The sequence below is a fragment of the Oncorhynchus nerka genome, linkage group LG19 (genome assembly GCF_034236695.1).
Source record: "Oncorhynchus nerka isolate Pitt River linkage group LG19, Oner_Uvic_2.0, whole genome shotgun sequence".
NCBI classification, from domain to species: domain Eukaryota; kingdom Metazoa; phylum Chordata; class Actinopteri; order Salmoniformes; family Salmonidae; genus Oncorhynchus; species Oncorhynchus nerka.
The window spans coordinates 42,080,358-42,102,204 of NC_088414.1; the positions used below are offsets into that span (position 1 = coordinate 42,080,358).

The following is a 21,847-nucleotide window of genomic DNA, read 5'->3' on the forward strand; positions in this document are numbered from 1 at the left end:
GAAAACAATATTTTGATGTTCTTTTTCTAATATATTCTTTGTTTTGATCGTATCAATATTTATTATTTTAGTCACATTAAATATAATCTGGCGCTGGATTATTTTAGTCGGTTAACATCAAGTATTTCAGAGAGTGTTTGCAGTCTGCAATTTCACAAAGGAAAACCATTGAAACTTTAACTAAAAAGAGGGGATGGGTCAACCACCAACACATTCATTGTAAATCATTACTGCCATCAGGTGGCTACTTTGAACAATGACAGAACAATGATTTTCATCGCTGGTTGTTCACTTCACAATGTGAACAGTTTAGAGCCGTAACTCATAATTAATTTATCACCTAAAAAGGCTGTGTTTACACAGGCAGCCAAATTCTAATATTTTTTCCACTAATTGGTCTTTTCACCAATCACATCAGATCTTTTTTTTTATACCAGAGATCGTTTTCTGAGCTGATCTGATTGGTCAAAAGACTAATTAGGAACAAAATCCTGCACACACTGTCCCTCCATGATCATATGTTGCTTCTTACTTTCATTCCTAACAGTGGGAGTGGCCACTCACCTGTCTGTTCTCCAGGTATCCCATAGCTTCCTCCATCATCACAGGCACTGCAACGGCAAAATACATATACCAGGTCACACATATGTAGTCTACGGCTGCGTTTACACAGGCCAATTCTGATATTTGGCTCCATTGAAATAGCTGATCTGAATGGTCAAAATACTAATTATTAGTGATAAATTATCAGTATTGGGCTGCCTGTGTGAACGCAGTCTGTCCCAGGTATAAATAGGGCAAAAAATCCTCAAAGCCAAGATTGACGCTAGTCACTAGCTGCAAGGCAATGAAAGCTGTTATTACAATCTGTTGTTACAATCTGTTGTTACAATCTGTTATTACAATCTGTTGTTACAATCTGTTGTTACAATCTGTTATTACAATCTGTTGTTACAATCTGTTGTTACAATCTGTTGTTGCAATCTGTTGTTGCAATCTGTTGTTGCAATCTGTTGCTGTTGTTGCAATCTGTTGTTGCAATCTGTTATTACAATCTGTTATTACAATCTGTTATTACAATCTGTTATTACAAGGCTAGCGCTGTATATGTTCCTACTGTCTCATCCACCTTTAACTCCTAAGAGGAAACATGTTCAGGGGAAATGTGTGTGTGCCTCTGTCTGCCCTCCCACTTCTAGCCCCTCGTTGTGAGCAGGCACTAACAGAGAGCTTTGTCTGTCCTCCCACTTCTAGCCCCTCGTTGTGAGCAGGCACTAACAGAGAGCTTTGTCTGCCCTCCCACTTCTAGCCCCTCGTTGTGAGCAGGCACTAACAGAGAGCTTTGTCTGCCCTCCCACTTCTAGCCCCTCGTTGTGAGCAGGCACTAACAGAGAGCTTTGTCTGCCCTCCCACTCTGCCCCTCTGCAGGCACTAACAGAGAGCTCTGTCTATCTGTCTGCCCACCCACTCGTTGTGAGCAGGCAGGCACTAACAGAGAGCTTTCTGTCTATCTGTCTGCCCTCCTCTTCTAGCCCCTCGTTGTGAGCAGGCACTACCAGAGAGCTTTCTGTCTATCTGTCTGCCCACCCACTTCTAGCCCCTCAATGTGAGCAGGCACTACCAGAGAGCTTTCTGTCTATCTGTCTGCCCACCCACTTCTAGCCCCTCGTTGTGAGCAGGCACTACCAGAGAGCTTTCTGTCTATCTGTCTGCCCACCCACTTCTAGCCCCTCGTGGTGAGCAGGCACTACCAGAGAGCTTTCTGTCTATCTGTCTGCCCACCCACTTCTAGCCCCTCGTGGTGAGCAGGCACTACCAGAGAGCTTTCTGTCTATCTATCTGCCTGTCTGTGACTCACTTCGTAGCTCCTCATTATAGGCAGGCACTATTACAGACAACACCAGGGAGCTGGGGTCATGAAGGCTGGGGAAGGGCTCCTTCTCTCCAGTCGAAGTCGGGAACAACGTCTCCTTCTCATGGCGTTTCAGGTCCACCATCCCGGCAGTCAGGTGGGCTACCAGCAGCACCTGTCAAATAGAATCACAACAGAGTTAAGAATCAGGTTCTAGATTGTTCTGTCTGTCCGTTTTGGTTCCGTTGATTCTATATTCTTGTAAATATGTAAACAAAGACATTTAGGCAAATTACATAGTATTCAAAGCTATGATTGATTGATTAATTGATTGATTGGATGCACACAGAAGTGCCCTCATCCCTCATTCTGACAGCTCAGTAAACCTGAACAAGACTTTGACATACACAACATTACCTGTTAGACAAATACTGTAGCAAGTGTACCACTTACCACGATCAAAGCAGCCACTGCCGATCCAACCAGACAGTGAATTATTTCACATAGACAATCCATTCTCCCATTCCCTGTAGCATAGACAAACACCTGCAGTAAGGCGAGAGTGGCTAGCTACCGTTAGCCTGCTAAATAACTTGACTGTACTGTTCCGTGGGGAATATCTCTGACAAACACTCTTCGGAGAAGGAAAGATAGACTATCATAGCCGTAATATTTCCAGTATTGTATCGGGCGGATCAGTTTGAACTTAACTTCCAGTCAGAGGGAAACACCTAGGCGGAAGTAACTCCGTGTAGAAAACCACATCATCATATAGATGCAAGCGGGACCTAAGCGATTTACATCGAATGAAACTCTGACCCCTGCTGTCTTGGAGTGTGAACGTGTGCAACGCTTATTCTTTGCCTTCTAAACCTTTTATTTTACAAGATTTATTTATTTATTTATAAAAAATAAAAAAAAATACAAGATGAATTCAAGGCTTAAATGTGCAAGTTGATCTAGTTTCGCGATAACTTTGCGATACAATGAAAACATTTCTTAAATTGAGTTTCAAGGAACCGAGACGGATTTGTGGGCTTCCGTTCTGACGTCAGAACATTAGACGAGCCCACGTGGTTAATAAAAACACCATGGCGGCTGGATTCAAGTAAGTGTACATTTTTACATTCATCAAATAACCTATATGAACTGTCTGAGATTCTTACACGTCTCCGAAATGATAAGACTACCCACGGATCAGAGACTTGTTCGACACGCAGGCTAATCGTGTAATAGCTAGTTGGGCTAATCAGTATCCAACACAGATCAGATGCTCTCTGGCTCCACAGACCATACAGGCTACTGACACAACGAACGTTAGTTAGCAAAATTGTTTGCCATCTAACGTTAATTAGCTAGTCAGTTATTCTAAGTTAACCAACTAGTTGAATTTGTGTCCCCAGAACTGCTGAGCCCTTGGAATACCACCGGAGTTTTCTGGTTAGTAGTGCTGTCTTACACCACAGGAGGTTGGTGGTGCCTTAATTGGGGAGGACGGGCTCGTGGTAATGGCTAGAGTGGAATGGTATCAAAAACATCAAACACGTGGTTTGATACCATTCCATTTGCTCTGTTCCAGCCATTATTATGAGCCATCCTCCCCTCAGCAGCCTCCTCTGTCTTACACATGACTTTTCACCTTTGTAAATGTTAGGCTAGTTATGTGGACTTGACACTGACTGTTAGAATATGATTCCCTGAACAAACCATGATGGTAATGGTGAACTGTTAGAATATGATTCCCTGAACAAACCATGATGGTAATGGTGAACTGTTAGAATATGATTCCCTGAACAAACCCTGATGGTAATGGTGAACTGTTAGAATATGATTCCCTGAACAAACCCTGATGGTAATGGTGAACTGTTAGAATATGATTCCCTGAACAAACCCTGATGGTAATGGTGAACTGTTAGAATATGATTCCCTGAACAAACCATGATGGTAATGGTGAACTGTTAGAATATGATTCCCTGAACAAACCATGATGGTAATTGTGAACTGTTAGAATATGATTCCCTGAACAAACCATGATGGTAATGGTGAACTGTTAGAATATGATTCCCTGAACAAACCATGATGGTAATGGTGAACTGTTAGAATATGATTCCCTGAACAAACCATGATGGTAATGGTGAACTGTTAGAATATGATTCCCTGAACAAACCATGATGGTAATGGTGAACTGTTAGAATATGATTCCCTGTGATGGTAATGGTGAACTGTTAGAATGATTCCCTGAACAAACCATGATGGTAATGGTGAACTGTTAGAATGTGATTCCCTGAACAAACCATGATGGTAATGGTGAACTGTTAGAATATGATTCCCTGAACAAACCATGATGGTATTCCCTGAACAAACCATGATGGTAATGGTGAACTGTTAGAATATGATTCCCTGAACAAACCATGATGGTAATGGTGAACTGTTAGAATATGATTCCCTGAACAAACCATGATGGTAATGGTGAACTGTTAGAATATGATTCCCTGAACAAACCATGATGGTAATGGTGAACTGTTAGAATATGATTCCCTGAACAAACCATGATGGTAAGGGTGAACTGTTAGAATGTGATTCCCTGAACAAACCATGATGGTAATGGTGAACTGTTCTCTGCAGAAAGAGAACTGCCGTCCTGATGGAAGGGAGCTGGGTGAATTCAGAACCACTACATTGAATATAGGTGAGAACAACTGAACTGTGATCATTTGAACCCCCCCGTGTCCCCCCCCCCCACGTCTCTCTCTCTCCCCCACGTCTCTCTCTCATATCCTCTTCCATCTCCCCATGTCTCTCTCCCTCATCCTCTTCCATCTCCCCCACGTCTCTCTCTCATATCCTCTTCCATCTCCCCATGTCTCTCTCCCTCATCCTCTTCCATCTCCCCCATGTCTCTCTCTCCCTCATCCTCTTCCATCTCCCCCATGTCTCTCTCTCCTCATCCTCTTCCATCTCCCCCATGTCTCTCTCTCCCTCATCCTCTTCCATCTCCCCCATGTCTCTCTCTCCCTCATCCTCTTCCATCTCCCCCATGTCTCTCTCTCCCTCATCCTCTTCCATCTCCCCCATGTGTCTCTCTCCCTCATCCTCTTCCATCTCCCCATGTGTCTCTCTCCCTCATCCTCTTCCATCTCCCCATGTGTCTCTCTCCCTCATCCTCTTCCATCTCCCCCATGTGTCTCTCCCCCACATCTCTCTCTCATATCCTCTTCCATCTCCCCATGTCTCTCTCTCTCTCCCTCATCCTCTTCCATCTCCCCCATGTGTCTCTCTCTCCTCATCCTCTTCCATCTCCCCCATGTGTCTCTCTCTCCCTCATCCTCTTCCATCTCCCCCATATGTCTCTCTCTCCCTCATCCTCTTCCATCTCCCCATGTGTCTCTCTCTCCCTCATCCTCTTCCATCTCCCCATGTGTCTCTCTCTCCCTCATCCTCTTCCATCTCCCCATGTGTCTCTCCCCACATCTCTCCCTCATCCTCTTCCATCTCCCCATGTCTCTCCCCCACATCTCTCTCCCTCATCCTCTTCCATCTCCCCCATGTGTCTCTCTCTCTCCCTCATCCTCTTCCATCTCCCCCATGTGTCTCTTTCTCTCCCTCTCATCCTCTTCCATCTCCCCCATGTGTCTCTCTCTCCCTCATCCTCTTCCATCTCCCCCATGTGTCTCTCTCTCCCTCATCCTCTTCCATCTCCCCCATGTGTCTCTCTCTCCCTCATCCTCTTCCATGTCTCTCTCCCCATGTCTCTCTCTCCCCCATCCTCTTCCATCTCCCCCATGTGTCTCTCTCTCCCCATCCTCTTCCATCTCCCCCATGTGTCTCTCATCCTCTTCCATGTCTCTCTCTCTCCCCATCTCTCTCTCCCTCATGTCTCTCTCTCCCCCATCCTCTTCCATCTCTCCCATGTGTCTCTCTCCCTCTCCCTCATCCATCTCTCTCTCTCCAGGTTCTATATCCACAGCAGACGGCTCAGCCCTGGTGAAGATTGGAAACACCACGGTCATGTGTGGCATCAAAGGGGTGAATAGTAACCTGTCCTCAAGTAAAGAACTAAAGCAGAACCTTAGTGACCCGAACAACCCAACTCATTCCCTGTTGTATGTGATCCACAGGAACTGACAAGCCCAGCAGTAGATGCACCTAATAAAGGCTACATTGGTAAGTGGAAGAACTAATAGGTGGAAGAGTTCCCTTCTGGGATTTCTGTGTACACGTTCTACAAAGATAGAGAGCAAAAAAACATGAATAATTAATGTGTCAACAACTTTACATTCCCTTGCTGAGTAGCACGGGTGTGTCTGTGTGTATACTGTGTGTGTGTGTGTGTATACTGTGTGTGTGTGTATATATACTGGTGTGTGTGTGTGTATATACTGTGTGTGTTTGTATATATACTGTGTGTGTATATATAGTGTGTGTGTGTGTGTGTGTGTGTATATATATATACGTCTCTGTGTATTTGACCTGTCTCTCTCTCTCAGTACCCAATGTAGACCTGCCTCCTCTGTGTTCGTCTCTGTGTGTTTGTGTATTTGACCTCTCTCTCTTTCTCTCTCTCAGTACCCAATGTAGACCTGCCTCCTCTGTGTGTTTGTGTATTTGACCACTCTCTCTCTCTCAGTACCCAATGTAGACCTGCCTCCTCTGTGTTCGTCTCTGTGTGTTTGTGTATTTGACCTGTCTCTCTCTCTCTCAGTACCCAATGTAGACCTGCCTCCTCTGTGTTCGTCTCTGTGTGTTTGTGTATTTGACCTCTCTCTCTCTCTCAGTACCCAATGTAGACCTGCCTCCTCTGTGTTCGTCTCGGTTCCGTCCTGGACCTCCGGGAGAACAGGCTCAGGCCGCCAGTCAGTTCATCGCTGATGTCATAGAGAGGTAACTCGGTGTTTAAAGGTCCAGGGCAGTTTAAAAAAAACATGTTCCTGTTTTATTATATACACTGAGTGTACAAAACATTAGGAACGCCTTCCTACTATTGAGTTGCGCTCTCCCCTTTTTTAGCCCTCAGAACAGCCTCTATTCGTCGGGGGGAATGGAAACTACAAGGTGTCTAAAGCGTTCCACAGGGATGCTGGCCCATGTTGACTCTACAAGGTGTCTAAAGCGTTCCACAGGGATGCTGGCCCATGTTGACTCTACAAGGTGTCTAAAGCGTTCCACAGGGATGCTGGCCCATGTTTACTCTACAAGGTGTCTAAAGCGTTCCACAGGGATGCTGGCCCATGTTGACTCTACAAGGTGTCTAAAGCGTTCCACAGGGATGCTGGCCCATGTTGACTCTACAAGGTGTCTAAAGCGTTCCACAGGGATGCTGGCCCATGTTGACTCTACAAGGTGTCTAAAGCGTTCCACCGGGATGCTGGCCCATGTTGACTCTACAAGGTGTCTAAAGCGTTCCACAGGGATGCTGGCCCACGTTGACTCTACAAGGTGTTGAAAGCGTTCCACCGGGATGCTGGCCCATGTTGACTCTACAAGGTGTCTAAAGCGTTCCACAGGGATGCTGGCCCATGTTGACTCTACAAGGTGTCTAAAGCGTTCCACAGGGATGCTGGCCCATGTTGACTCTACAAGGTGTCTAAAGCGTTCCACAGGGATGCTGGCCCATGTGGACTCTACAAGGTGTCTAAAGCGTTCCACAGGGATGCTGGCCCACGTTGACTCTACAAGGTGTCTAAAGCGTTCCACAGGGATGCTGGCCCATGTTGACTCTACAAGGTGTTGAAAGCGTTCCACAGGGATGCTGGCCCATGTTGACTCTACAAGGTGTCTATAGCGTTCCACAGGGATGCTGGCCCATGTTGACTCTACAAGGTGTCTATAGCGTTCCACAGGGATGCTGGCCCATGTTGACTCTACAAGGTGTCTAAAGCGTTCCACAGGGATGCTGGCCCCATGTCGACTCTACAAGGTGTCTAAAGCGTTCCACAGGGATGCTGGCCCATGTTGACTCTACAAGGTGTCTAAAGCGTTCCACAGGGATGCTGGCCCATGTTGACTCTACAAGGTGTCTAAAGCGTTCCACCGGGATGCTGGCCCATGTTGACTCTACAAGGTGTCTAAAGCGTTCCACAGGGATGCTGGCCCACGTTGACTCTACAAGGTGTTGAAAGCGTTCCACCGGGATGCTGGCCCATGTTGACTCTACAAGGTGTCTAAAGCGTTCCACAGGGATGCTGGCCCATGTTGACTCTACAAGGTGTCTAAAGCGTTCCACAGGGATGCTGGCCCATGTTGACTCTACAAGGTGTCTAAAGCGTTCCACAGGGATGCTGGCCCATGTTGACTCTACAAGGTGTCTAAAGCGTTCCACAGGGATGCTGGCCCACGTTGACTCTTGTCAAAGCGTTCCACAGGGATGCTGGCCCATGTTGACTCTACAAGGTGTTGAAAAGCGTTCCACAGGGATGCTGGCCCATGTTGACTCTACAAGGTGTCTATAGGATTCCACAGGGATGCTGGCCCATGTTGACTCTACAAGGTGTCTATAGCGTTCCACAGGGATGCTGGCCCATGTTGACTCTACAAGGTGTCTAAAGCGTTCCACAGGGATGCTGGCCCCATGTCGACTCTACAAGGTGTCTAAAGCGTTCCACAGGGATGCTGGCCCATGTTGACTCTACAAGGTGTCTAAAGCGTTCCACAGGGATGCTGGCCCATGTTGACTCTACAAGGTGTCTAAAGCGTTCCACAGGGATGCTGGCCCATGTTGACTCTACAAGGTGTCTAAAGCGTTCCACAGGGATGCTGGTCCATGTCGGCTCCAATGCTTCTCACAGTTGTGTCAAGTTGGCTGGATGTCCTTTGGGTGGTGGACCATTCTTGATACACATGGGAAACTGTTGAGCATGAAAATCCCAGCAGCGTTGCCGTTCTTGACACAAACCGGTGCGCCTGGCACCTACTACCGTACCCCGTTCAAAGGCACTTAAATATTTTGTGTCTCCCATTCACCCTCTGAATGGTACACACACACAATCCCTGTCTCCACTGTCTCTAGGTTTAAAAATCCTTCTTTCACCTGTCTCCTCCCCTTCATCTACACTGACTGAAGTGGATTTAACAAGTGACATCAATAAGGGATCACAGCTTTAACCTGGTCAGTCTGTCATGGAAAGAGCAGGTGTTCCTAATGTTTTGTACACTCGGTGTACATCTCCATACTATGAGGTTGGAATAATACTGTGAACATGATGATGCCCTTTTTAGCGTAAGAGCTATTTGACGAGCCTCAAATGGTTACTGGCATTTTCAAATGTCGTGTATTTCCGTGGATGTTTGTAAACATTATTTTTGCCTTGCAGCTCTGCCGTCATCCAGAAAGAGGACTTGTGCATTGTGAAAGGAAAGGTAGTTAACTTCACCATGTGACACACTGAGAGGACTGGTGCATTGTGAAAGGACAGGTAGTTAACTTCACCATGTGACACACTGAGAGGACTGGTGCATTGTGAAAGGACAGGTAGTTAACTTCACCATGTGACACACTGAGAGGACTGGTGCATTGTGAAAGGACAGGTAGTTAACTTCACCATGTGACACACTGAGAGGACTGGTGCATTGTGAAAGGACAGGTAGTTAACTTCACCATGTGACACACTGAGAGGACTGGTACACACTGTGTTTTACTATCACAGCTTAATACATGTCGTCTACCAGGGTTGGGGATCAATTCCATTGCAATTCGGGAAAGTAAACCACATTCCAAGTGTTCCTCGTTGAAAAGCATTTTAAGAGAATTTGAATTTCACTGTACTCGGATTGATTGGGAATTGAACTTGACCTCAACCACCTCAGATTGCCCGTTTTACTGATCTCTAGTTTTCAGCTGTGATTCTGATTACTTGGCTCTGCTGTTCTCTAGCTGTGTTGGGTCCTGTACTGTGACATCATGTGTCTGGACTATGACGGCAACTTGTTGGACGCCTGTCTCATCGCCCTGCTGGCTGCTCTTAAGAACGGTGAGACCTGGGGTCTATTCATTAGTCCGATTGCGTTGCAAAACATTTTTAAACACAAGGTTTTGCAACAACAACAAAAACAAGCATTTCCTTTAGAGTTTGCAACAGACAAAATGTTTTGTGACGTTTTGTGACTAATGAATACACCCCTGCTGACGTTTTCACTGCGCTGATGTAGTGTACATGACTGTGGCTCAGGATTTCTGGTGGTTAACCCCAAAAAAACAAGTGTCAGGAGGAATTTCCTCTTGGTCTGGAGGTCGAGACGCTGGTTTCTCTCCCCGTGGGAGACCTCGGGTTCAGATCCTGCCTGTGACCCTGTCACTTCCTGTCTGAGTTTAAAAAATATATTTTTTTTTTGTGAGGGCTGTGATTGGCTCAACAGTAACCAGCTACTGTTGTAATCGTATTGACCTCATGGCTGTATATAATTTTCTTAGTATGACCTTAGGGGAAAAATAGCAATTCCTGATTTTGAAAAAATCATATTTTTGGAAACCGCCTGACGTTTTGCTATAATATATAATGCCCTTGTCGCCTGGTTTCACACAGCACGTCTCCCAGAGGTGACAGTCAACAAAGAGACCGAGGTTCCTGAGGTGACCCTGGAGAACAGGAGAGGTCTGAACATCCACAAACACCCTGTAGGGGCCTCTTTCATTGTGTTTGATGAGTAAGTGTCTTTCATTCACCATCACTCAGGACATTTACATTTACATTTAAGTCATTTAGCAGACGCTCTTATCCAGAGCGACTTACAAATTGGTGCATTCACCTTAAGACATCCAGTGGAACAGCCACTTTACAATAGTGCATCTAAATCTTTTAAGGGGGGTGAGAAGGATTACTTTATCCTATCCTAGGTATTCCTGAAAGAGGTGGGGTTTCAGGTGTCTCCGGAAGGTGGTGATTGACTCCGCTGTCCTGGCGTCGTGAGGGAGTTTGTTCCACCATTGGGGGGCCAGAGCAGCGAACAGTTTTGACTGGGCTCCATTTCCTGTTTTTAGTTCACACCCAGAGAGGAGATTTAAGCTTCATTTTAAACTATGTGAATTATAATTCTTTACTGTGGACATATTGTGACGTGAGTTATTATTAGATATGTATTATATCAGTGGTCACCAACATTTTCTGAGTCAAGATCACTTTCACAGCCGAGATCTGCCACTCCAATTTGAATTTTTTCTGACTTAAAAAAGGACGTTAACCCAATAAAGTTTGTTTTATCACAGTAAATTGGCTATATGCCTGGCCTGATACATTATCTCAGCATATTGGCTATATGCCTGGCCTAATACAATATCACAGCATATTGGCTATATGCCTGGCCTAATACATTATCACATCATATTGGCTATATGACGGGCCTAATACATTATCACATCATATTGGCTATATGCCTGGCCTGATACATTATCTCAGCATATTGGCTATATGCCTGGCCTAATACATTATCTCAGCATATTGGCTATATGCCTGGCCTGATGCATTATCTCAGCATATTGGCTATATGCCTGGTCTAATACATTATCACATCATATTGGCTATATGCCTGGCCTAATACATTATCACATCATATTGGCTATATGCCTGGTCTAATACATTATCACATCATATTGGCTATATGCCTGGCCTAATACATTATCTCAGCATATTGGCTATATGCCTGGCCTGATGCATTATCTCAGCATATTGGCTATATGCCTGGCCTAATACATTATCTCAGCATATTGGCTATATGCCTGGCCTGATGCATTATCTCAGCATATTGGCTATATGCCTGGCCTGATGCATTATCTCAGCATATTGGCTATATGCCTGGCCTGATGCATTATCTCAGCATATTGGCTATATGCCTGGCCTGATACATTATCACAGCATATTGGCTATATGCCTGGCCTGATGCATTATCACAGCATATTGGCTATATGCCTGGCCTGATACATTATCTCAGCATATTGGCTATATGCCTGGCCTGATACATTATCACAGCATATTGGCTATATGCCTGGCCTGATGCATTATCACAGCATATTGGCTATATGCCTGGCCTAATACATGATCTCAGCATATTGGCTATATGCCTGGCCTGATACATTATCACAGCATATTGGCTATATGCCTGGCCTGATGCATTATCACAGCATATTGGCTATATGCCTGGCCTAATACATGATCTCAGCATATTGGCTATATGCCTGGTCTAATACATTATCTCAGCATATTATATGCCTGTCCTCATACACCGAAGTCGGATTTCGGAGATATCCGAGTTCCTAGTTGTTTTGAACACGGCATTAGTCTCAGCTGAGGGAAGGGGAGAGTAGCAGAGAGTCTGTCTCATGGTACCTGCCTTCTCTCTCCTTCCTTTCCTCTGGTGAGACTGACCAGAGAGAGGGGACACGGTCTTCCACCTGATGGCGAAACTCAAGTCACACCGTATCTACCTCAGGCACAAATTCATGTTGTTCTGATGACCAGAGAAAGTGAAATATTCCTCAATATTAAAATCAACACAACGAGAAGCTAATAATAACAAAACCGCAGGGCTTTCGATACGGGGCTTCTGATTAGTGTAGCTACCGCCAACGGGGCTTCTGATTAGTGTAGCTACCGCCAACGGGGCTTCTGATTAGTGTAGCTACCGCCAACGGGGCTTCTGATTAGTGTAGCTACCGCCAACGGGGCTTCTGATTAGTGTAGCTACCGCCAACGGGGCTTCTGATTAGTGTAGCTACCGCCAACGGGGCTTCTGATTAGTGTAGCTACCGCCAACGGGGCTTCTGATTAGTGTAGCTACCGCCAACGGGGCTTCTGATTAGTGTAGCTACCGCCAACTGGGCTTCTGATTAGTGTAGCTACCGCCAACGGGGCTTCTGATTAGTGTAGCTATTGCCAACGGGGCTTCTGATTCCAAGTGTAGCTACCGCCAACGGGGCTTCTGATTAGTGTAGCTACTGCCAACGGGGCTTCTGATTCCAAGTGTAGCTACCGCCAACAGCTCAACACAAAGACAAAAAAAAAGAAGCACAAGTCATTATGTCTTTTCTTTTTCTGCAGAAATGTTTGGTGATCGACTAGGAATGCCTTGGCAGATCGACCAGGTGCTTGCGATCGACTGGTTGGTGACCACTGTGTTATATGGTTCTAACAGTGTTGTCTGTCCTGTGTAGCTCTATAATGATTGTCGACCCCACCGCTGAGGAAGAGAGCCTGTCTACAGCCACTATCACAGTGGTAACGGACGAGGAAGAGCGGCTCTGTGCCCTCCACAAGCCAGGTTAGAGAGCCACACTGTCTGGTCCCCTAACCCACTCCTATATTCAGTGTCTGGTCCCCTAACCTTACCACACTGTCTGGTCCCCTAACCCACTCCTATAGTCACTGTCTGGTCCCCTAACCCACTCCTATAGTCACTGTCTGGTCCCCTAATCCACTCCTATAGACACTGTCTGGTCCCCTAACCACTATCACACTGTCTGGTCCCCTAACCCACTCCTATAGTCACTGTCTGGTCCCCTAACCCACTCCAGGTAGTCACTGTCTGGTCCCCTAACCCACTCCTATAGACACTGTCTGGTCCCCTAACCCTACCACACTGTCTGGTCCCCTAACCCACTCCTATAGTCACTGTCTGGTCCCCTAACCCACTCCTACAGACACTGTCTGGTCCCCTAACCCACTCCTACAGACACTGTCTGGTCCCCTAACCCACTCCTATAGTCACTGTCTGGTCCCCTAACCCACTCCTATAGTCACTGTCTGGTCCCCTAACCCACTCCTATAGTCACTGTCTGGTCCCCTAACCCACTCCTATAGTCACTGTCTGGTCCCCTAACCCACTCCTATATTCACTGTCTGGTCCCCTAACCCACTCCTATAGTCACTGTCTGGTCCCCTAACCCACTCCTATAGTCACTGTCTGGTCCCCTAACCCACTCCTATAGTCACTGTCTGGTCCCCTAACCCACTCCTATAGTCACTGTCTGGTCCCCTAACCCACTCCTATAGTCACTGTCTGGTCCCCTAACCCACTCCTATAGACACTGTCTGGTCCCCTAACCCACTCCTATAGACACTGTCTGGTCCCCTAACCCACTCCTATAGACACTGTCTGGTCCCCTAACCCACTCCTATAGACACTGTCTGGTCCCCTAACCCACTCCTATAGACACTGTCTGGTCCCCTAACCCACTCCTATAGACACTGTCTGGTCCCCTAACCCACTCCTATAGACACTGTCTGGTCCCCTAACCCACTCCTATAGTCACTGTCTGGTCCCCTAACCTTACCACACTGTCTGGTCCCCTAACCCACTCCTATAGTCACTGTCTGGTCCCCTAACCCACTCCTATAGTCACTGTCTGGTCCCCTAACCCACTCCTATATTCACTGTCTGGTCCCCTAACCCACTCCTATAGTCACTGTCTGGTCCCCTAACCTTACCACACTGTCTGGTCCCCTAACCCACTCCTATAGACACTGTCTGGTCCCCTAACCCAGTCCTATAGTCACTGTCTGGTCCCCTAACCCACTCCTATAGTCACTGTCTGGTCCCCTAACCCACTCCTATAGTCACTGTCTGGTCCCCTAACCCACTCCTATAGTCACTGTCTGGTCCCCTAACCCACTCCTATAGTCACTGTCTGGTCCCCTAACCCACTCCTATAGTCACTGTCTGGTCCCCTAACCCACTCCTATAGTCACTGTCTGGTCCCCTAACCCACTCCTATATTCACTGTCTGGTCCCCTAACCCACTCCTATATTCACTGTCTGGTCCCCTAACCCAGGCTAGAGCTGCCGCTTTCAAGGAGCGCGGGATAACTAGTCCCGATGCTCATTAAAAATCCAGCCCTCGGAACAACAGGTAAAGCATCAATACAGGACTAAGATTGAATCCAACTACACTGGCTCTGACACTCGTTGGATGTGATGTGGCAGTGCTTGCAAACTATTACGGATTTCAAAGGGAAAACCAGCCCCGAGCTGCCCAATGTCCTCTATGCTCGCTTCGAGGCAAACAACACTGAAACATGCGTGACAGCACCAGCTGTTCTAGACGACTATATGATCACGCTCTCCGTAGCCAATGTGAGTAAGACTTTTAAACAGGTCAACATCCTCAGACGGATTACCAGCACGTGTACTCAGAGCATGCGTGACCAACTGGCAAGTGTCTTCACTGACATTTTCAACCTCTCCCTGAGTCTGTAATACCTCATAATCCCTGTGCCCTTGAACACCAAGGTATCCCATCTAAATGGGAAAAGGGAAGGTGGGATACCTAGTCAGTTGTCCAAGAATGTATTGAAATGAAATGTGTATTCTGCATTGAACCCAACCTCTCAGAGAATCAGAGAGGTGTGAGGGGCTAGAATAATCAACATCCACATCTTCAGTGCCAGGGGAACAGTGGGTTAACTGCCTTGTTCAGGGGAACAGTGGGTTAACTGCCTTGTTCAGGGGAACAGTGGGTTAACTGCCTTGTTCAGGGGAACAGTGGGTTAACTGCCTTGTTCAGGGGAACAGTGGGTTAACAGTGGGTTAACTGCCTTGTTCAGGGGAACAGTGGGTTAACTGCCTTGTTCAGGGGAACAGTGGGTTAACTGCCTTGTTCAGGGGAACAGTGGGTTAACTGCCTTGTTCAGGGGAACAGTGGGTTAACTGCCTTGTTCAGGGGAACAGTGGGTTAACTGCCTTGTTCAGGGGAACAGTGGGTTAACTGCCTTGTTCAGGGGCACAGTGGGTTAACTGCCTTGTTCAGGGGCACAGTGGGTTAACTGCCTTGTTCAGGGGAACAGTGGGTTAACTGCCTTGTTCAGGGGAACAGTGGGTTAACTGCCTTGTTCAGGGGAACAGTGGGTTAACTGCCTTGTTCAGGGGAACAGTGGGTTAACTGCCTTGTTCAGGGGCAGAAGGACAGATTTGTACCTTGTCAGCTCGGGGATTTGATCCAACAACTTTTCGGTTACTGGCCCAACGTTCTAACCAAATGACGACTGACCCGTAGCACTCACATTTGTAGCTATGAAACAGGCCCCCATTAACATTGACGGGGCTGCAGTGGAGCAGGTTGAGAGCTTCAAGTTCCTTGGTGTCCACATCACCAGCAAACACACCAAGACAGTCGCAAAGAGGGCACTACAACGCCTATTCTCCCTCAGGAAAAGATTTGTCACGGGTCCCCAGATCCTCAGTTCTACAGCTGCACCATCGAGAGCATCCTGACTAGTTGCATCACAGCCTGGTATGGCAACTGCTCGGCATCAAACCGCAAGGCGCTACAGAGGGTAGTGCGTACAGTACATCACTGGGGCCAAGCTTCCTGACATGCAGGACCTCTATACCTCTATACCAGGAAGGCCCTAAAAATGGTCAGATTCCAGCCACCCAAGTCAGTCTCTGCTACCGCACGGCAAGCCGTACCGGAGGGCCAAGTCTAGGACCAAAAGGCTCCTTAACAGCTTCTACCCCCAAGACATCAGAACAGCTTCTACCCCCAAGACATCAGACTGCCGAACAGCTTCTACCCCCAAGCCATCAGACTGCTGAACAGCTTCTACCCCCAAGCCATCAGACTGCTGAACAGCTTCTACCCCCAAGCCGTTAGACTGCTGAACAGCTTCTACCCCCAAGCCGTTAGACTGCTGAACAGCTTCTACCCCCAAGCCGTTAGACTGCTGAACAGCTTCTACCCCAAGCCGTTAGACTGCTGAACAGCTTCTACCCCCAAGCCGTTAGACTGCTGAACAGCTTCTACCCCCAAGCCATCAGGCTGCTGAACAGCTTCTACCCCCAAGCCGTTAGACTGCTGAACAGTTGATGAAATGGTGACCCAGACTATTTTCATTAACCCAGTGTGTTTTCTCTTTGTATGCTCCTGCTACTCTATCATCTATGCACAGTCACTTGAATAACCCTACCTACATGTACAGTGGGGCAAAACAAGTATTTAGTCAGCCACCAATTGTGCAAGTTCTCCCACTTAAAAAGATGAGGCTATACTTATTTTCCACCATAATTTGCAAATAAATTCATAAAAAATCCTACAATGTGATTTTTTGGGGGATTTTTCTCATTTTGTCTGTCATAGTTGAAGTGTACCTATGATAAATTACAGGCCTCTCTCATCTTTTTAAGTGGGAGAACTTGCACAATTGGTGACTTGACTAAATACTTTTTTTGCCCCACTGTACATATTAACTTGACTAACCGGTACCTCCTTTTCTATAGCTTCACTACTGTTATTTAGTTCATTTTTCATCTACTTTTACTCAACTACACTGTTTTAAGGGCTTGTAAAGCATTTAACGGTAAGGTCTACACCCGTTGTATTCGGCGAACAACATTTAAAATATATTTCTTGTTAGCCCCTCCCTAGTCTTCACTGCCAAGAACCAAATCCACCCTTCTCAAAACCCAGACCAAAAACGAGCCTAAACCCCTTCCCCCAATATAGTGTTTTTCAGACCACTTAACTTTTTCACATTTTTGTTTTTATAGCCTGATTTTTAATTTATTGATTCAATTAAGATAGTCACTGTCCTAGACACAATACACCATAATTTCAAGTGGAATTATGGATTTAGAAAATGTTTACAAATTTGAAAGCTGAAATGTCTTAAGTCAATACGTTTTCAACCCTAAATAAGTTCAGGAGTAGAAATGTGCTTAATAAGTTGCTTGGAGTCACTCTGTTCCCAATAAGTGTTTGATTTGACTACCTCATCTCTGTACCCCACATATACAATTACAGTATATGCTAGTGTAACGGATGTGAAACGGCTAGCTTAGTTAGCGGTGGTAGGCGCTAAATAGCGTTTCAATCGGTGACGTCACTTGCTCTGAGACCTTGAAGTAGTGGTTTTTGTGGAGCGATGGTTAACGATGCTTCGAGGGGTGACTGTTGTTGATGTGTGCAGAGGGTCCCTGGTTCGCGCCCGTGTATGGGCGAGGGGACGGTCTAAAGTTATACTGTTACATTAGGTCCCTCTGTCGAAGTGAATTTCAAACACAAAGACCAGGGATGTTTTCCAATGCCTCACAAAGGTCTTGGTAGATGGATAAAAAAAAAGCAGACATTGAATATCCCTTTGAACACAAAGTTATACTTACACTTTGGATGGTGTATCAATGCTCCCAGTCAACACAAAGATACAGGTGTCCTTTCTAACTCAGTTGCCGGAGAGGGATTTTACCTGAGGTTAAACTCAGGAAGAATAAAAAATATTCCGCAACAAGGCACTAAAGTAAAACCGCGGCAATACTAACCGTTATGTTTGGGGCAAATCCAACACATCACTGAGTACCACTCTTCATATTTTCAAGCATGGTGGTGGCTGCATCATGTTATGGGTATGCTTGTCATCGATAAGGACCAAGGAGTTTGTTAGCTCTTTTTTTAATAAAACAAAAACAAAGCGCAGGAAAAATCCTAAAGGAAAACCTGGTTGTCTGCTTTCAAACAGACACTGGGAGAGAAATTCACCTTTCAGCAGGACGAATAACCTTAAACACAATATCAAATAAACTCTGGAGTTGCTCACTAAGTCATTGAATGTTCCCGAGTGGCCTAGTTACCAGTTTTGAATTAAAATCAGCTTAAATCTATTTCAAGATTTGAAAATGGCTGTCTAGTAATGAAACAACCAACTTGACAGAGTTATGAAAATATTGTACAATCCAGGTGTGCGAAGCTCTTAAGAGACTTACCCAGAAAGACTCTCAGCTGTAATCACTGCCAAAAGGTGATTCTAACATGTATTGACACTACCCTTGTGTGTAGCTGGGTGAGGAAAGAAATGACATTTCATCCATTTTGAATTCTAGGCTGTAAACAACAATGTAGAATAAGTGAAGGGGTGTGAATACTCTCCGATCTCTTTAGAAGTTCTCACGGGTCAGCTGTTGTCTGAACACTCTTCTTCTTCTCCAGGTGGTACGTCATTATCAGGTGAGAAGCTTCAGGATTGTATCAGCCGAGCCACGACGAGACACAGGGAGGTCCGCAAACTCATCGACAAAGTCACACAGAGCGACAAGACACCGAAATAAACACAAACACACGTTTATTTCTCTCTAAAAGTTGTATTTTCCTGTCAATATATATTTTCTTTATCACAACAAACTGCTGATAAAGACCATTTAAAACATTCTGCCTCAGTGTCCCAGAAATGTCTCACACAAATATACACTTGTTCTTGACTGCCCAGCCGCCCCCCCCTCCCCCCTCCACACTAGTACAAGAAAATGCCGTATGAAAAACGCACTCAGCAATTGCATGCTGGGAAAACAAGTTCTGTGTTCGCCGTCATGATCATCTTCCCGCAGAGAGAGCTATTCTGTGACCGTAAAATGGCACACTATTTCCTACATAGTGCACTAGTTTTAACCAGAGCCTGATCAACAGTAGTACACTATGAAGGGAATAGTGACCCATTTTCAGATGCACCCAAAGCCATGGAGAATCAGGCACGGCCGTTGACGAGGAGTCTTCTGAGTTGTGCTGTCCGTCCATGAGTTAGGCTCTGTTCGAGTCGCCGCAGGGGGGGACAGGACAGCCGTCGGGGGAGGAAACACCTCCCACTAACAAAAGAACGCATCATTTCCTAACACATTTCAAAAATAGGTTATTTTAAAAACGGTGGGTTCTCTGTTTCTAAAAAACAGTTCTATGGTCGTCGGGACAACCTGATTCACACCAACCAAAAGCATTATTGATTACACTTTACTCTACACCCATAACCTCTCAATACGGTCAACACACTGTTATGACCCATGTATTTACCCCAGTTGTGACATTGTGTTATTTTATGGCTGGCGAAAACCCCTGCAAAAGTGTCAAAACCCACTAACTCAAATCAGTTTTTTTTCCTCAGGCAAAGTTCCTTTAAAAAAAAAAAAACAACCTTTAAATCCTTTAAGTTTTTGTTCCATCATATTAATAAAAAAAAACGTGTAGAAAATACACTTTATGCCCGTCATAATCAGTCCTTTCGCGTACATGTCCTTGTGTCAGTCACAAAGAGGGTGTCTTGTCCTGCATTCATCCCAGTCATCAACAACAGAGCATTGGACTAGGTGTCAGTCACAAAGAGGGTGTCTTGTCCTGCATTCATCCCAGTCATCAACAACAGAGCATTGGACTAGGTGTCAGTCACAAAGAGGGTGTCTTGTCCTGCATTCATCCCAGTCATCAACAACAGAGCATTGGACTAGGTGTCAGTCACAAAGAGGGTGTCTTGTCCTGCATTCATCCCAGTCATCAACAACAGAGCATTGGACTAGGTGTCAGTCACAAAGAGGGTGTCTTGTCCTGCATTCATCCCAGTCATCAACAACAGAGCATTGGACTAGGTGTCAGTCACAAAGAGGGTGTCTTGTCCTGCATTCATCCCAGTCATCAACAACAGAGCATTGGACTAGGTGTCAGTCACAAAGAGGGTGTCTTGTCCTGCATTCATCCCAGTCATCAACAACAGAGCATTGGACTCCCAGGTGTCAGTCACAAAGAGGGTGTCTTGTCCTGCATTCATCCCAGTCATCAACAACAGAGCATTGGACTAGGTGTCAGTCACAAAGAGGGTGTCTTGTCCTGCATTCATCCCAGTCATCAACAACAGAGCATTGGACTAGGTGTCAGTCACAAAGAGGGTGTCTTGTCCTGCATTCATCCCAGTCATCAACAACAGAGCATTGGACTAGGTGCATGTCTGACATCAATTACAATTAATATGGTACATAAAAAAAAAAAAATGTTATAACAAATGTACTGTTGACACGTAGGTTACGGTGCAATGGAATGTTTTGCCTTGTGTGGTAGGTTTTGACACTTAGGTAGGTGTCACAACAGCCATATAACACAATACATGTCACAACCAGTCTAAATATGTTGTGACCGTGACATTACGTGTTATGGTGCTGGGTGAGAAAGTGTTATCCATTATTACATCATACATTTCATCTTCTCTCCGCTACAATAGAACAAGTATTTTTGCCTGTAGTCTCCACAGTGAGGGAGTTGGGAGGCAACCGAGTCTCCACAGTGAGGGAGTTGGGAGGCAACCGAGTCTCCACAGTGAGGGAGTTGGGAGGCAACCGAGTCTCCGCAGTGAGGGAGTTGGGAGGCAGAGTCTCCACAGTGAGGGAGGAGAGTGCAGTTTGGATCATTCATGTCTTCATGAAGGGGAAGGGGTTGGTTTTCTCTCCATGATTTGGGGAGGTGCCATGGCATTGCTCACCAGATGGCTGGGGGTCATTTTATGAGTGTGTGTGTGTGTGTAGGGGGTCGTCATCGTCATGATTAGGGATGGGGCTGCGGTGTGCTCCTCTTCCTCTTACTTCTTGGTTGGCTGGCGGTATGTAGCCGTGGCGACACCCCCGGAGGCCCCGCCCCCCTCATAGCCATTTGCTGCTGCATTTGGTGCAAGAATTGCAACTGATGGAGAGAGAGAGAGAGGGAGGGATGAGATAACAGGTCAGTTCAATGGCATGCACTCTGGGTAACCCTTTACTTGGACCTTCTGTCATAACAGCAGACTGGCACCCAGATTAGCATCACGTGAAGCCATAACTGTATCAGATTAGCATCACGTGAAGCCATAACTGTATCAGATTAGCATCACGTGAAGCCATAACAGTGTCAGATTAGCATCACGTGAAGCCATAACTGTATCAGATTAGCATCACGTGAAGCCATAACAGTGTCAGATTAGCATCAGGTGAAGATAACTGTATCAGATTAGCATCACGTGAAGCTAACAGTATCAGATTAACATCACGTGAAGCTAACAGTATCAGATTAGCTTCACGTGAAGCCATAACTGTATCAGATTAGCATCACGTGAAGCCATAACTATCAGATTAGCATCACGTGAAGATAACAGTATCAGATTAGCTTCACGTGAAGCTATAACTGTATCAGATTAGCATCACGTGAAGCTATAACTGTATCAGATTAGCATCACGTGAAGCCATAACTGTATCAGATTAGCATCACGTGAAGATAACAGTATCAGATTAACATCA

At 46.0% G+C, this 21,847-nt stretch overlaps 3 protein-coding genes across 8 annotated transcripts in view; 1 reads left to right on the forward strand and 2 right to left on the reverse strand.

The window, feature by feature from the left end:
* The window catches only part of alg5 (ALG5 dolichyl-phosphate beta-glucosyltransferase), a 14,755-nt gene extending 12,145 nt beyond the window's left edge, over window positions 1-2,610 (reverse strand). Inside the window, exons 1-3 of one of the 2 annotated variants that reach the window (XM_029650326.2) lie at window positions 2,306-2,610; window positions 1,859-2,027; window positions 565-611 (exon numbers count right to left, since the gene is read on the reverse strand). In XM_029650326.2, coding sequence (XP_029506186.1) covers window positions 565-611; window positions 1,859-2,027; window positions 2,306-2,368 — 279 coding nt within the window. In that variant the 5' untranslated portion in view covers window positions 2,369-2,610. The remainder of the gene's footprint in view (window positions 1-564; window positions 612-1,858; window positions 2,028-2,305) is intronic. The other variant, XM_029650324.2, reaches the window with a different exon arrangement.
* Window positions 2,611-2,891: 281 nt separating this feature from the next.
* Window positions 2,892-18,972, forward strand: exosc8 (exosome component 8). Its single transcript, XM_029650322.2, has 11 exons — window positions 2,892-2,960; window positions 3,256-3,292; window positions 4,478-4,541; window positions 5,805-5,878; window positions 5,971-6,016; window positions 6,628-6,733; window positions 9,163-9,208; window positions 9,723-9,819; window positions 10,372-10,492; window positions 12,993-13,099; window positions 18,756-18,972. The coding sequence occupies exons 1-11, from the start codon at window positions 2,944-2,946 to the stop codon at window positions 18,872-18,874; spliced, it is 834 nt and encodes a 277-aa protein (XP_029506182.2). The 5' UTR covers window positions 2,892-2,943; the 3' UTR covers window positions 18,875-18,972.
* supt20 (SPT20 homolog, SAGA complex component) overlaps window positions 18,872-21,847 on the reverse strand; it is a 54,045-nt gene continuing 51,069 nt past the window's right edge. For all 5 annotated transcript variants that reach the window (XM_065004951.1, XM_065004952.1, XM_065004953.1 and 2 more), the window contains one exon: window positions 18,872-21,257. In XM_065004951.1, the coding sequence (XP_064861023.1) occupies window positions 21,123-21,257 (135 nt within the window). In that variant the 3' untranslated portion in view covers window positions 18,872-21,122. The remainder of the gene's footprint in view (window positions 21,258-21,847) is intronic.

Coding starts and splice junctions, on each gene's coding strand:
- exosc8 (XM_029650322.2), top strand. Junction 3,293..4,477: donor AATACCACCGGAGTTTTCTG/GTTAGTAGTGCT, acceptor TGTTCTCTGCAG/AAAGAGAACTGCCGTCCTGA. Junction 4,542..5,804: donor AACCACTACATTGAATATAG/GTGAGAACAACT, acceptor CTCTCTCTCCAG/GTTCTATATCCACAGCAGAC.